The following is a 15878-nucleotide window of genomic DNA, read 5'->3' on the forward strand; positions in this document are numbered from 1 at the left end:
TTATTTTTTGGGATAGAGATTAACCAAAACCCGTAAGGATCCGTAAGGGATAGACATAGAGACAAAAAAATCCCCGAAACATATAATGAAAATTCCCCAAAACCCTACCTGCAAGTATTGGGGATTGAATGAGTAATGCAAAACCGTCCCAACCCACCCATTGCCACTGTTACATCTTAAAGGAACTAAAATTGAAGTTTAGATATTTTCTCATTTAATATACATTAATTTATTGAGATTGAAAATTATTAAGATCGTACATATACATTGGGTGTTAGATGAATATTAACGTTTAAAACTTTCATATTATAGATAAAGATCAATTTGAGGCAATCTGATATATACAGTTTTAAGTGTTGCGTTAATTTTTAAAAATATTTATTTATTTTTTGGGATAAAGATTAACCAAAACCCGTAGGGATCCGTAAAGGATAGACATAGAGACAAAAAAATCCCCGAAACATATAATGAAAATTCCCCAAAACCCTACCCGCAAGTATTGGGGATTGAATGAGTAATGCAAAACCGTCCCAACCCACCCCGTTGCCACCCCTAGACGTCCACCACCAAAATGGTCAAATTAGTGACCATATAGTCATTAATTTTATCAAAATGTCACAATTTATCACAACTTTATAGTGACTATCTTGTAACACCTTGATAAATTTAATAACTATTTTATATCTCTTAAAAGATTAATGACCAAAACTATCATTTGAGCATAATGCAACGACCTCTAGTGTATTTTAATAGAAAAAAAGAAAGCAATATAAAGGCATTAATGAAGTCTGTCTACATCATCTTTCAGCACCCAATGAAAAAGAAAAACATAAGAAAATGGTCAAAATATTATCCTATCTTAAACGACAACCACCCTAAAGAGATCAATTCTAAGCTAAGCTGAAAGACTATGTACAACACACTCCTTTCACAATCTGTTTCTCCATTCTCAGAACAAATCAACAAACCTCCTTCATAAGCAATGGACGCCACCCATACAACCTTCACCGTAAATCAAACTACTTGGAGAAAAATATCGCACATTAAAAACACTAAGAGGTTAAAGAATACTTTCGATCGTCTATCGATTTATCTTCACATTGTATCAAAATAACAGTAATCAAGGAACTTCAAAGGGGGGTCGATCTTACCACAGTATTCGTCAGTACTGAAGAATATATTAGCATATTAGATACACATAGTATGAGTAGTAGTAGTAATAATAATGATCAAATTAAAGAAGATATTAACATAATGATTTCACTTTAGGCAAAACAGAAACTTCTTTTTTCGAGCTTGTGTTACCTTACAAAGTAATACCACAGTCTTCAAGATTTCAGTGGAGTTAGCTTCTCTCATGTCGATCTGTCCCGAAAAGTACATACAGGTATCATGTCAAGCAGCCTATCAATGGGAGAGTGCTGCACAACCCAAGCAACAATCAAAAGCAAAATCATCCGAACGGAATCGTCTAAGCTCCACCTCAATGTTCCATCAAGGCTGTTTCTGTTTCTGAAAGTGGCGCTGCACAAACAACCTCCAAATCAAAAACAATACCACAAGGTAGAAAACGAGAACAAATAGAACTCTGTTCATAAGCCAAAACCAGGGTAAAATTCCCAGTTGCAGCACTAGATATTGAATTTATTTGGTAAATGTGAAAATCAGTGTAGTGGATAAACAATTAAAACATTAACACAAAGCATCCTATTACTACAGCTCCTAAATGGATGCCTTTTAATAGAAATAGTTTGCAAGCAAACCAACATACCGAGCAAGTCCTCGTAAGAATCGACTAACAGGGATGTGTCCATCAGCAGAGGAGGAGAGAAGACCTGATCCTGCGCATCTTCCAAATTAAAAAGCGACCTTTGCCAATAAGATGCTGCACAACTAGAAGCAGTGGCTGAGTGAAATCCATTTAATTGATCATGATTAGTAGGAGAATCCAGATTGTTCAACATGTTTGATAAGTTGTCATAGTTATTCCCAATACGACCACCATTGGCATGGCTGTCAAGCAAGGAATTTTCTGTTCGAGTTGAAAATAGTCTCTTAGTACTTATTGAGCCCAATTTAGTTTCTGGTCCGACATGAGAATGATTAGTTGATGAAATAGGTACAAAGAAATGCTCAGAACTTTCATCAGATTGCCTGTCACGTGATAACTCTGAATTGCAGGACGGCAGTGACAATGCAGCTTGCCTAACAGATCTCTTTATGTTCTCAACATAAGAAATATCACTATCTGCAACAAGAAATCAAGAATCAAATTCTTCAGTTAAAGGAGTTAAATTACTCTCTTTCAACTGATAGAAGGCATTAAACCAGTAGCATGTAGAGAGACACATGGACCATGAAAAGCAACAAACCTCGCGACGAGTTATCCAGGCGATCGTTTGATAGAGGCTGTTCCATAGAGCTATTTTCAGACAAAGTGTCAACCTGGTTGGTCTGAGGGGGTAAGGTGTGTCGCTTTTGAATGCTTCCACCCTTTCCAGATGAATTTGGAGTTAAACTAAATAAATGTGGAAGCTTTAAAGCAGGAGGGCTGGCTGAATTCTTCTCAAGCTGAACAGCAGACATTTTTGAAGTAATGTCACCAACATCATCAGAACTACTTTCCTGAAAGATCCAGAAAAAATATCTTTAAAAATGAGTCAAATGTTCTACATACACAAATATTCAGAAGTTTCAAAATATTATTCAATATTTGCATCACAAAAGCAAGGAGTGAACATTTACCAAGGTCCTTCTACTGCTCTGAGCTTGAATAGGTGAAGTGGTTTGACCACGATGTTTGGCCATTGCAGGTAAGATGGAGGAAATGCTATTTACTTTCACCATGCACTCTGATATTGACTTCTGGATTGATGGAGCAACTTTCTCTAGTTGGTTAATAAGCACCTGCATTTGAAATGTATTAGAAATTAATAGTAGTATCTTGTTACAAGACAATTAAAAAACATAACAGCAATTTATGGTTTAGGAGAGGTACATGTGTAAATGTACTTGTAAACAAACATCCATGTATGAGGCAAAGTAAAGAAGAAAACAGAACTCATATCCCCATTCACTCATCTCTCAGTCTTCAAATAATTTTAACTACAAGCTTTTATAAGTTTCCAGATTCTCAGGGTCAGGGTTGTAGATCATCAACGTTTGACCAAACTTTAGTGGGTGCCAAGAGTATTTTATTTCGGGCTGTCAAGAAGGTGTGTTTTCATCTGTGTCTACCAAATTCTATACCAAATACAAAGCAAACAGTAACTTAAGAAAATCACATCTAGCAATATTTAGGGCTTTTGAAGACTTCAAAAAACCTACTTACTTGCCAAGTACTATTTATGTTTCTAAAACTTTCAGCCTAACAATTAATTAGGTAAAAACCTACTAAACGAGGATAAGATACACATGACATGTACACTTGCCCATCAAATTAGGGAAAAAATGAAATTGCTCAAAACTATGATCTATTTCCAGTACCTAGAGTTAGTAAATTGCTACTTAATGTACAATAGCTATTTAGTACCTGAAAGCTAGCTAGGTGTTGCTGATGCTCAGTAAGAGTTGCAGCTAATGACTCAGCATGGCCGCCCATCCTACCATCATGTGCACTTCGTAAAATATCAGGACCCTCCCCATCATTAGCTTTTGCCTGCAAAGCAATAGCAGTACTATATTATTACTGCATATTAGCACCTTACTTCAACATTGATGATTCGCAACATGTAATCCATAATTGCATGAACAATGAGGTATAATTTTAAAATAAAAAATTGGTTTTAAATAATTTAGAAACTGAAAACAGAAAATTGTTCATTCTCACATAACATAAACATATCTTGTTAACATAATCAAAAGATTGAAAATATTAAATGAAGGATTTGCTTGTAACTATTAAAGATTTTGCCTGCAGAAATATAATGCAAGTACGCAACGAATATTCCAATGCCACAGCTTCAAACTTAATGAAGAAAAATAAGTACTTACAAATAAAATTTACAATACCAAAATTAAACAAACATCATATTCATAATTAGTAATATATGGACATTATGCTATTCAGAAGTTGACGAAATCACCGACGGACAATTATTAGTACAAGGCTACAAGCTAAGACATCTCACTTAACAGATAAAGGAAAACAAATACACAAAACGACATACCAGCTGAAGTGACTGTTTATGAATACGTTGTAATGCATGTGTCCAACGTCTGATAATTTCTGCTAGATCAACAGTCTGGTGGACTCTTCCACTTCTATCTACTCGAGAAAGTATCTCTTCATTGATTTGCGTGTGGCATCCATCATTCTGTTCACTGTTATGCAAATCACCAGACTGGACAGATAAGGTGTCCGTATGAGGAACTTGAGAACTCTGATCCATAGCTGCAAGCAAAGATGATCCAGAGATGCGATACCTGGAAAATAAAATTAAGAAAAAGGAAGTGTTATGTGCACCATCTAAAAGGACCATAACAACATATGGTGGCAAATTACCTATGCTCCCGATGAGCAATCAAATCCTCAATAGGGCCTGAAGCAAGAATTTCATGCTGACCTGGACATATAGTTTGTTTAGGTTATGAAAACCAAACAATATAATAAAGAGGAAGTGTACACAGTTGATTCATTTGCACTCACTTTTACGAGACAATATAGAGTCCCACAAGCGAGTGGCCTTCGAAACCAAATGAGAATTCTGACTTGAAGTGGAGACAAGATCATCCCATAGCTCTCCTTCCAACTTTACCTTGTTTCTCAAGTCATGCAGTTTTTCCAGCTCTTGCTGCAAATACGCCTATGATCCAGGTTTTACAAGGCATAAGTTAAAATATATCAAGTCAAAATAATCCCTTAACAACAAGGAAAAAAGGAAAGAGGGTTTTATTGATAATTTGAAATAAATACTCAAAATGAGTGATATAAGTTTTCCAAGATATTAGTTAAATATATTAAGTCAGTCATCCCTTACCAGAAAGGAAAAAGGGGCAAGGGGATTGTCAGTGCTGCTTAGGGAGAAAACAGCAGCAAATCAATTTTTAAGAGTAAAAATCGTGTAGGACAGAAGTTGAAACTCTTGAAAAAACCACCAGTTTCTGAAGTCTATTAATTCAAGGGAAAATAATAAAGTTGTGGCTATAAACCTATTTTACAGCTTAATTATAACCCTATGTTTTCAAGAGTTCCCACTTCTATCTTACACATTTTAAGTCTTAATTTTATTGACTTACTGCCATTTTCCCCTAAATCACACCAATTACATTGATAATTTGACATATATGGTCAGAAAGAGTTCAAATGAATGATTATCTACTTACCTCCTCAGCACAAAGACCACGGAATTCTGCAGTCATTTCATGAGCCAAATTTGACCACATAGCCTGTCTCTGCACAGCTGTTTCTGCATTTTCCAGAAATCTCCTCCTTTCAAGTGCAATTCGAGCCTGTTTATAAGCATGTTACTTTACTTCTATGGAAGTCCAGAAAAACAATTTTGAAACTATTACTGAAACTCTCAATCAAATGAACTATAATATGAGGGGAAAAACCCTACAATTGTGCTTCATATGAATATTGTAGCAACATTACCTTTGTTACAGGAAGTAGTGTAGCAGCGTGAGAAAATGCAACATCAGTCAATGGTGCAGGCAATGGGTTAGAAGCAACATCTGATGCAAAAGTCCGTCTATGAACCTCTCTCAAAGCATGCAATGAAAGTTGCCACAAAAGTTCAACAAATCTAAAACCAAACACACAGGAAACTCAAATATCACCACGAATTATCGAATTTCAGCTACCAAGAAATCCTAGTTGTACAAAAAAAATTCAGACAACTTTAAGTTACAGTATAATTCAGTGCTATTGTAAAATATTTACTGTAATGAGCCAAATGCAGATATGACTAAGTTAAAGAGTCAAGCTAATTAATACACTTTTTCCATTGTGCTTAACTTTCTAGAATTTTCTTGGTAGCCAAACAGAAATTATCCAGCTAACCTTGGTCCACAACAAGTAGCAAGCGAAGAAACCCTCGAATTACTCCTTGGTAGAGCTCCTTGTGTTTCCAGCTCACCGATTATTCCTTGCACAACCTAAATTACCAATAAATAAATAATAATTCAAACAAATAATAAGATGAAAAATAGAAAACCAAAAGATGTAAATAAACAAAATCAACCTTCCGAAAATCACGAGATTGCGCTGAGTCGAAAATCGGCCAAACCTTATCGAAATCCTGAAAAGATCCAAAAACCAAAACTACACTAAAGATAAATACAGACCATATCGAAAGTAAACAGAACCGGAAGCAATGATCTCTACCCTGGCGGATTGAGTGGGTCCACGAAGCGAAAAGAGGATGAAGTAAAGAAGCTGTTCGCCCAGTTTAGGGTTGGAGTGCCGGAAATGTCCGACCCGAGGGGTTCCATTGGATGATCCGATATCGACTATCGACGGATCCAAGCCTAAAAGCAAGCAATTCGTGTACATGGCGCTTTCGAGCTCTATCTCTCTCGCTTTCTCTCTGTCCATTGTCATCTCACCCTTTCTTTTCTCGGAAAATCTGTTCTTTTGACAAACGAGAAAGTTTCAAAAATGGATATTTAGAAAATGCTTTTAAGGGGTCAGATTTTAAATTTGAGAAAGTTTGAGGGCTTTGTTTGAAAGTTTGGGATGGGACAGGGGGAGGGGATAAAGGGCGTCATGTTTTGCCGTTTGAAATTTGACGGGAGAAAACGAAAGGGTTAACATGCGCTGGTGAGTAAAAAAATAGTACTAGTGGAATTGAAGCTTACGTGTTGCTTTTGTGAATCAATACATTGCGCTAACGTGCGCAGACGAAGCCTGTTGTCGCCTTGTCGGACAGGCTGGAAAATACAAAAGGATTAATTACATGAATATTCCTCTACTTCACCATTTTCAAGTTTTTGGTCTGGTATTTTTGTGTGTATGTACAATGATTAAGCAAACCTCTTATGCAAGCAATGGTAATGTACATCGCAACGATTAAAAGAATATTTTTAGGATAAAGTATATAAATGATCAATTGATTAAATAATATTATTTTATTAAGTCCCTCAACTATTACAAGTTACAAAATAGTCCTCTGACTATAGAGAGTTATTTTTTTGAGTCCAATGGTCACTGACTATTTATTATGTTTCAAACTTGTCATTTTCTATTAAAAATTGACGAAAGTCTGATATGTGCATCAACTTGTCGACTAAGATATGATAAAATATGATATCATAATCTCAAACAATTATCATATCTCAGCCAACATACTAACGTCCAACTCAACTGACCGTTATTTTTTTAACGAAAAAGAACGAGTCTGGACCATAACGAATAAACGAGTGACCATTTTGTAACTTTTAATAGTTGAGGGACTCAATAAAGCAAGTTCCTATAGTCGAGGGATCATTTTATAACTTTTAATAGCCAAGGGACTTAATAAAGCAATATCCTATAATCAAAGGAACATTTATGTATTTTACCCTTATTTTTAACAATTTATTTATTGGATTATTTTTATTATATGACTTGCAGTTTATATTTTAATTATGAAATTGATTATTGTAATTGGTTTTATTTTCAAGGTTAATAAAGATCACTCTTTTACCATAAAAAATATTGATAATATTAATAATTTCTTAATTAAAACATGTGAGATTAATTTCATATATAAACTAAAGGAGTGATCACAATGAACATAGTGTGACATGTTTTTTAATGATTCTGATTTGATTAACGTTATTTTATAAGGTATAAGTGAATATTTTTAAATAATTAAAAGATAAAGGAGATAATAGTAAACTAATCAACCAACGTTCAATGTTATATTGCATCGTGTTTTCAAAGAGTCTAGTGATCTAATGTAAATTCGAGCTTCGAACAGTTGAGATCATACTATATTAATTATATTATCTGTCACCTTATTACCTTCACGGCACCTATAAGATAATTTTAAATTTTAATCCTCGCTTACAAAGAAATAAATAATATAATATAATAACAGTTAAAATATTAAAAAATTAAGACCATATATATATATATATAGTTTCAAAATAAAAATAATTTAATATGGCTTTTTTTAAGTTAATTTATTTAATTCTGAAATTTATAATCTTTTAAAAGATAACTGAAGATTTATATAGAGTTTCATTCCGCACCGATACAATTTCAGTTTCTCCTCAACCAATCAATCGGCACTTACCATTTTTGGTGGTCCTACTCAACACTTCGTCATTCTCATATATATATCCTACGGTTCTGACCATTCACTCACTTGAGCTTCACTCTCCGCTCTCTCAACTTTTTTTTTTTATCTCTTAACATTTTGCTTTTGTTCCTCCGTCATGGCTAAGATCAAGATCGGAATCAACGGTATTATTTTTAGTATTTTTTTTTTAGTTTTTTTAAGGAATTATGATCTGATTTCTTTTTGTGTGCTCCTTGAAGGATTTGGAAGGATCGGCCATTTGGTTGCAAGAGTTGCTCTCCAAAGCGACGATATTGAGCTTGTTGCTGTAATGATCCTTTCATCACCACCGATTACATGGTCCGTTCACGTACATTGTACTTTCCTTCGTATTTGGTTACTTGCATGTTGGTAGATCGGTCCGTTGATTTATTTATTTATTTGATAAAAGTTGGAGGTCTCCCCTTCATGCTTTTCAGAATACTGTCAAATATCCGAAAAGTAGTGGAACGAGGAAAATAGTACCTCGGATTATTTTTTTGTGTGAAAAGAGCTGATCTGGTTTCTAGTAGAGAAAAATGATGATTTGAGGTTAATTTCCCTGATCTGATTCTTACATTTTTCTTTCACATATTTTATCTGGAAATAATTTAAATTTCAATTGTCACAGGTCAATATAGATCTATTAGACATTTTCGATTAATTAGCTTGAAAGCACAAAATCTAATTGGATGTTGTTTTTAACTGTATAATTTTATTATTGATATCGTTTAATGATCATATTGCACAGACCTATATGTTTAAGTACGACAGTGTTCACGGTCAATGGAAGCACCAAGAACTTAAGGTGAAGGATTCAAAGGCCCTGCTGTTCGGTGAAAAGCCTGTCACTGTTTTCGGCATCAGGTGGTTATAAATCTTTCTTTTGAAAGGGATTTAGTAACTGAATCAAAGAGCATTGCTGCATTTTCCGCATATAAACTATGTTATTGACTTGTTTTCAATTGACGTTAGAAACCCGGAGGAAATCCCATGGGGTGAGACCGGAGCTGATTACGTTGTTGAGTCTACTGGTGTCTTCACTGACAAGGACAAAGCTGCTGCTCACTTGAAGGTTTGTGATAGTGACTTGATAATAGGTTTATTTGATAGCCATAAGAGAAAATTTATTGGAAGTTACATGTCCTTATTTTATCCGACCCAGAGAAAGTTCTCATTTTTGGTATTCTCATCTAAAATGCTTTTTCAGGGTGGTGCAAAGAAGGCTCTGCTCCCTGTAAGGATGCCCCCATGTTTGTTGTGGGGGAAAAGGAGTACAAGGTTGACCTTAACATTGTCTCCAATGCTAGCTGCACTACCAATTGCCTTGCTCCATTGGCTAAGGTAAGTAATAATGAGTTCTCTTATTCATTTGAAGCATTGGAATAATTCTTTTATCTTAATGTAGTACTTGATTTGTAAACATGGTGACAGGTCATCCACGACAAGTTTGGCATTGTTGAGGGTCTTATGACCACTGTCCATTCGATTACTGGTAACTACTTATAGTGTTCTATTGCTTCTTGTTGCAAATTTCTGGACATCGTTGAACTTACAAAATCTTTTCACTTCAGCAACCCAAAAGTGAAAAGATTGGAGAGGTGGTAGAGCTGCTTCCTTCAATATCATTCCCAGCAGCACTGGAGCTGCCAAGGTATACTTCCGTTGCGGTGCTTATCTTGTAATTGCATAGGCTGTTGGCAAAGTGTTGCCATCATTGAATGGCAAGCTCACGGGAATGGCTTTCCGTGTTCCCACTGTTGACGTCTCTGGGGTTGACTTAACGGTGAGACTTGAGAAGGCAGCTTCTTATGAAGATATCAAGGCTGCAATCAGGTAAGGATTATGATTTTTTTAACCTACAAGGATACCGATATTTCAAACTTCAGGATTCATGCTTAAGTTGTACCTAATGTATCCGTCATATAGCAAATCTAAAATGACATCTTTCATGTCTTTTGTTTACGTAGAGCTGAATCCGAAACCAACATGAGGGGAGACTCCAGGTGTGAACCTTCATTCCTAAATGCGCTTTTTACTACGTTGATATTTTTTTTGGTCTCATACACGGCAATCAGGACTAAGATAAGATTCGGTTGTGTGTTTAACAATTTTATCAAATTCTCCTTATTATATATTTATTTTTTAACAAGTTGAATTCTACTATAATTTAACTATAATTAATTTATATATTTTCTTTAAAAAAATTAAATTCATAAAATTATATAATTTTTTTACAAAATTGAAAAAGATAAATAGGTTTAATGAAAGGGTAAAATTTTATATTATCCCCTAAACTTCATATAAAATTTTAATTATAGATTTTTTTTATAAATCTAAAATAGTTTAAGGATAAATTTGTAATTTAACATTCGTAGATTTTTTTTATTCAACGATAGAAGAATGATATTTTTGAAAAAAAAAATTAAGAGCATTTTAGTCCAAAATGCCGGAAATGTAAAAATACCTAACGGAATGGGGATAATTACATTCCCGGTAATGTAACCCCAAAATACCACTGTTGGGAATAACTTATTACCGGGGGTTGAGAATGTTTGTCAACCAAACGGAGAAATGACATTCAATTCCCCCGATAATGTGATATACCTTGAACCAAACGTCCATTTTAGGTTAGGGTCTTTATTTTAACCCCTATGCACATTTTATCCGAAACATTTCTTATTTTGTTGGATTTTTTTTTGGATCTGATTGTTTACCAAGTATGAAATTGAGATGAAACCAAAGTAATGCAATTCTTTAAAATATTAATGACTACTATATTTTTTTTATTAAATTTTATTTTCTAAAGAATTGTTTTAATATATAATTTAATTATTAACAATGCCTTTAAATTTTACACTATTAAATTAACAATTAATCTCCTTTTTGGTAGATCATTTTTCAAATTTATGAGAGTTCTTTTAATCTGTAAATATTTTTTAAAATGAAAAAAATACTAATCATATAAAATTATAAGAAAATGAAAATACCTATTCAAATTTATTTGTAACTCATGTATTAATAATAAAATTAAAATTTTTCTATATTTTTTAAAGTAATTTAAAATAACTAATTTTAAAACTATTCGTGTGATTTATATAAAACATAATTTTATTTTAAAAATGTATATTTGAAAATTTGATATACGATTTCTCTATAATATAATTTTATCTAGGTCAAAATGAACGCTACAGTCAATTCTGCTCTTTCCTTCCCCTCCCACAATTTAGATATTCAAACAAGTGTGTTTCTTCTTTTTAGCATTTCACTCGTTTTGATTGACTGCATCTTTCTCCTCACCGGACCAAAAACAATACATGGGAAAATTTATAAAGCACAAATCAGACATAAAATTCAAAGCCCTTCAATTCTTGAGGACTTTAAACATCAACACATGGTTAGTTCATTCTCTTGCACGCCTTACAGCTGTCTCTATAGGATCTTTGATGCATAAGAATACGATGCAAAAGTTCACCAAGCTTCTTCACAATACACAAGATGCAGTTTTTATTCAGCTGGCTAACGCCATTTCTCACCTTTTCCCAAGATGATTCGCCAAACGGTTCTAAACCCACAGCTTGCGCTCTTACGGCGAATCTCTGAAAAGCAGGCGGCCTTCATATAACAATAAACCCTACTACATTTGCACTCGGTTAACATTTTGCCTATGGAGATCCTGCTTGTTCACGAAGGTCTAATAGATCCAACGTCTGCAAAATTACGATATGAAAATCTTGAGTTACGACTAAAGAGGGTTCGATATTCTGATTACCTGGAAGTTTACATGAAATAGGAGAATGGAAGATGCTGCTTGCCATACCTCGGGAACTGAGAGCTCGAGACGGAACTTGGGGCCGTCATAGTGGTGCAGGACTGGCCTAAAAGCTTCATCTTCCAGTGCATTGCAGAGTTTCCTAATACGGATTCTCACCTATTTATTTGGGGAACAGAAAGTAAAAGAATTAGAGTTCACGCAATCTTCAACGGGAATAAAATTCAAGTTCCTTCAAACTATAAGCACAATCTCTTACCTGAGCAGGAAACCTTGACTCGCCTTTACACTTTTTGTCTTCCCAAGCAGTTGGATCAATGTTAGAACCCCCAGAAGATGTTGAAATGATCATTACATTCAGAAAAAGTCAGCATCATGTAAACTTTCAGAAAATAAATGAACTCCTAATCACAAAAAATAACACAAAGGAAAGTTAAATGAGTATGATGTTGATAAACTAACCTCAAAAACACCATGCAACTGATGAGTAGTGTAGTTATAGAGAAATAGAGGCAAGCCAGGCGTAACGGCCCGAACAGAGTCCCGATATCTTGGTGGTAAACCTATCAAAATGAGATAACAGCGATTATTACATCTATGAGAACGGAAGTTTTCAAATATACAGCACTTATACCCAGGAGCATGTAAAAATGGCACGGCAAAAAAGTTGGCAAGAGAAAATGACATTTACCGAATAGCTGGGGGCTTTAGATCTTCGTGCATTGTGTCATATCCTCCAAGAATGTAACTCCCTGAATCCCGGGTTAGAAGTATTGGGTTAACCCAAGATGGGCCTTGGTTTAATTCCTTATCTTGTAGGAAGCTTTGACCCAAATTAAAGAGGATGTGGGCTTGAGGTAAGCCCAATAGTAAATAAAATTTGTGTTTTTAATATATAGTCAGAATTGGAGGGACCAATGAAACATTTTTACCCTTGTTCAAATTAAAGCTGAAAATCTTTAAAATTGGGTGATATCATCGTCTGATGAAAGCTTCATCTTTTTCTTCACTTCCTTGTTTTCTTCATATCTTCTTCTTCCCGTTTTTCTCCTCCCTTGCAAAGTAAAGGTGTGAACTTTATCATTTTCCAGTCCTTAACATATATTCTAACGGTAAAAATCATAACCCTTGCATTTCAAGCTTTGGTTCAAGCTCTCAAATCACCCATGTCACCATAGTTTTCAAGAATAGGTTTTTGAAGGGTTTAAGAAACTAGATGGTTTCAACCCATTTTTTTAAGATATTTCTAGCCTTAGGAAGTGTTTTAAAACCCTCCTTAATCCCTAGCAACAGTTAGTAACCCTTGCATTTGGTTTTGTTAAGTGCAAGAGGTTGGACAAGACTCCAAAGCTAAGGGGAAGGAAAAGTTTACTTTGGGCTGAGTCTTTGAAGTTTTGAGCAGTTTAGCATCAAAGGTAACTCACTCTTGACTCAACTATATCATATGTAAGTTATTTAGATGAAATGTAGTAGGTTGCATAAGCTTGAAGCATTCCCATGGTAGATTTCATGTCACGTTTATGACACGTTTTCATCTGCCTTTATGACACACTTTTTCTGTCTTTTGGCATGTTTTTCAATCATTTGGCTTTTTTCATTTATCTTTTTTTAGGGTTGATTTGACATCATCACAACTAAGCAAGATGGCGCTTATTTGATGTCTTATTGATCTTCCCTACTTTAGACTCTCATATTGGATTTGGATACTTAATTTGCGTTCATGGATAGCTTTTCATGTCGCTCGAGTCTGATTTGCGGTTTATTAGTGGTCTTTCAATAGTTTGATCCCTTTTGTGGTTCGTGTGCCAATATGATCTATCGTGGCCTTAAGTGACGAATTAAGGATTCTAGAGCATAAAATTAGGGAATTAGGATTTCAGAGCATGGGATTGAGGATTTCATAGCAATGGAAGTTGATTCTCATGAAACCAAGCCCAGATATGGACTCGATGTCAAGACAAGTCGATCGATGTAGTTTGGACCCCAACGGCCACTAACAACAGTGGCGATGCGGCTGTCAACGGTGACTAAGCGATAGTCAACGATAGCGTTCTTTGCTGAATTCAGACGACGCTTCTTTGGCTCCACAACCATCGCATGTTTCATAACTTTCAATTTGGTCACTTGTTTTTTTTTACTTTCTTATTTATTTCGATTTTTGTTCTGGTTTTGCTATTTACCATTTTTATTTTTCAACATTAACATTATGGTTTATTTTCTTTCAGGTTCCTAAAGTTTTGATGTGTTTTTATATTTAAGTCACATGTTTTAATTCATCAATTGCATATTTAATTTTTAATTTATTTCAATTTAGTCACTATTTTTCATCCTTTTCATTTATTTCATTTTAAATCCGTTAATTATGCTAATTTATGAATTGGTCTTTTATTTATGTTGTTTTATTTTATTTTAATTGTGGCACTGCATTTCATTTGATTAGAATCTTATCCTAACTCTAATTTATTTTTTGCTAACTTCTCATTTTTATTTTTTTAGGTTATTCGAATCAAGATCTTCAATTTTATATTTAATTTAATTTTTATTTATTCAATTCTTTAAATCTATTTATTTATTATTTTCCCTTTAAATTAGTTATTTTAATTAAGGTGTTTTACTTAGCATTCTAATATTTATTTTGTCTTGTTGTTTTCAAGTATGTATTAATTAAGGAATGCTAATTTTAATTTAACTTAATTTATGCCTTATTATTGGTTTAATTTTTTCCCTTTAATTAGATTTTGGTTTCAAACCTTAGATTTAGATTTCTCACACCTTAGTCCTTTAATTTAGGGAGTGATTTGAATTAGCCCTCTCATTAACATGCTCGAGGGACCATTTCAATTACTCGATTCAATAACTGGTAATAATTAATTAGATTAATAACTAGAGCCTTAGTTTAGATTTAGCCCTTTGACTTTATACTTTTCACTTTTAGTCCTTAAACTTTAATTAGTTTCCCATAACATAATTGAATTAGGTTAACAATTAGAGCCTTGACATTAGGTTTAATTTCACTCTAGTCCCTAACATTGAGGGATGATTTGATTTGGAATTTCGTATGAAAATGACCGATCACTCAAATCAACTGTCCGGTTTCATAGTTGGTTAATAAATATAATAAGAAAAATATTAGAGACCTCACTTTAGGTTTAGTCCTCTAGATTCTTTAATTTCATAATTTAACACTTTAGGTCAGGAGAAGCCTTAATGAACTCACCTAGCATAATTAGGTTTTTAAACATGCTGATTGAATGCATTTCTTTTTCAAACATAAGACAATGTTGATTTATTAAGGAATCAATAGTATAGTCCCCGCCATCATGCTCTAGGGGCTATCACCGGGCTACCACCGGTGATTCTCGAAGTATGTCAATATCCTTTTAAAAACACCTCATCTTTTGAACTTTAAGATAATGTTCGATTACTGGGCACATTAATTGATCTCCAACAATTCATGCTAGGGGGTGAATAGTATTGGCTTTAATAAACGAACATATTTTTCAAACTTTGCATCCATAATGATTTCTAAATTAAATAAAACTTCCTTTTCAAACTTTGCATCCATAATTTCTAAATTAAATAAAACTTCAAACTCCAAATTTCCAAATTTTAAAGTATGGTAATCAATTAGGTACCAATTTATGGGCATTGGGGGTGCTAATCCTTCCCCATGCGTAACTGACTCCCGAACCCGTTTTTTCTGGTTTTCGTAGATTCCAAACTTGGTATTTTGATAAAATAATAAAATATTTTATTAAAATTACCCGATTTTTATAGTGTTTCAATCGCACCTTAAAATGATTGGTGGTGACTCCCTACATTTCATAAAATCTTTTCAAAGAAAAACCCCCAAGTCGTAC

The 15878-nt window shown here is 34.0% G+C and overlaps 2 protein-coding genes and 1 pseudogene across 2 annotated transcripts; 1 reads left to right on the plus strand and 2 right to left on the minus strand.

Moving 5' to 3' along the window:
• Positions 1–1231: 1231 nt before the first annotated feature.
• Positions 1232–6701, minus strand: LOC120181692 (AUGMIN subunit 6-like). The gene is made up of 13 exons (XM_039186775.1): positions 6329–6701; positions 6186–6242; positions 6005–6099; positions 5597–5747; positions 5326–5451; positions 4649–4805; positions 4505–4565; positions 4170–4425; positions 3533–3658; positions 2746–2907; positions 2373–2625; positions 1772–2248; positions 1232–1524 (listed from the first exon to the last, which is right to left on the minus strand). Exons 1-13 carry the CDS (start codon positions 6542–6544, stop codon positions 1484–1486), a joined length of 2178 nt encoding a protein of 725 aa, XP_039042706.1. The 5' UTR covers positions 6545–6701; the 3' UTR covers positions 1232–1483.
• A 1663-nt stretch (positions 6702–8364) lies between these two features.
• LOC120181746 lies at positions 8365–10239 on the plus strand (annotated as a pseudogene).
• Positions 10240–11577: 1338 nt separating this feature from the next.
• LOC120181747 (B2 protein-like) lies at positions 11578–12370 on the minus strand. The gene is made up of 3 exons (XM_039186821.1): positions 12278–12370; positions 12067–12177; positions 11578–11956 (listed from the first exon to the last, which is right to left on the minus strand). Exons 1-3 carry the CDS (start codon positions 12368–12370, stop codon positions 11912–11914), a joined length of 249 nt encoding a protein of 82 aa, XP_039042752.1. The 3' UTR covers positions 11578–11911.
• Positions 12371–15878: the final 3508 nt, after the last annotated feature.

Source organism: Hibiscus syriacus, unplaced genomic scaffold (assembly GCF_006381635.1).
Source record: "Hibiscus syriacus cultivar Baekdansim isolate YM2019G1 unplaced genomic scaffold, ASM638163v2 tig00112530_pilon, whole genome shotgun sequence".
Lineage (NCBI taxonomy): Eukaryota > Viridiplantae > Streptophyta > Magnoliopsida > Malvales > Malvaceae > Hibiscus > Hibiscus syriacus.

Coding starts and splice junctions, on each gene's coding strand:
- LOC120181692 (XM_039186775.1), bottom strand. CDS start 6,544: ATGACAATGGACAGAGAGAAAGCGAGAGAGATAGAGCTCGAAAGCGCC. Junction 5,748..6,004: donor GCTACTTGTTGTGGACCAAG/GTTAGCTGGATA, acceptor GTTTGGTTTTAG/ATTTGTTGAACTTTTGTGGC. Junction 2,626..2,745: donor AGAGCAGTAGAAGGACCTTG/GTAAATGTTCAC, acceptor TGGATCTTTCAG/GAAAGTAGTTCTGATGATGT.
- LOC120181747 (XM_039186821.1), bottom strand. CDS start 12,370: ATGATCATTTCAACATCTTCTGGGGGTTCTAACATTGATCCAACTGCT. Junction 12,178..12,277: donor AGTCAAGGTTTCCTGCTCAG/GTAAGAGATTGT, acceptor CCAAATAAATAG/GTGAGAATCCGTATTAGGAA. Junction 11,957..12,066: donor TCGAGCTCTCAGTTCCCGAG/GTATGGCAAGCA, acceptor GTAATTTTGCAG/ACGTTGGATCTATTAGACCT.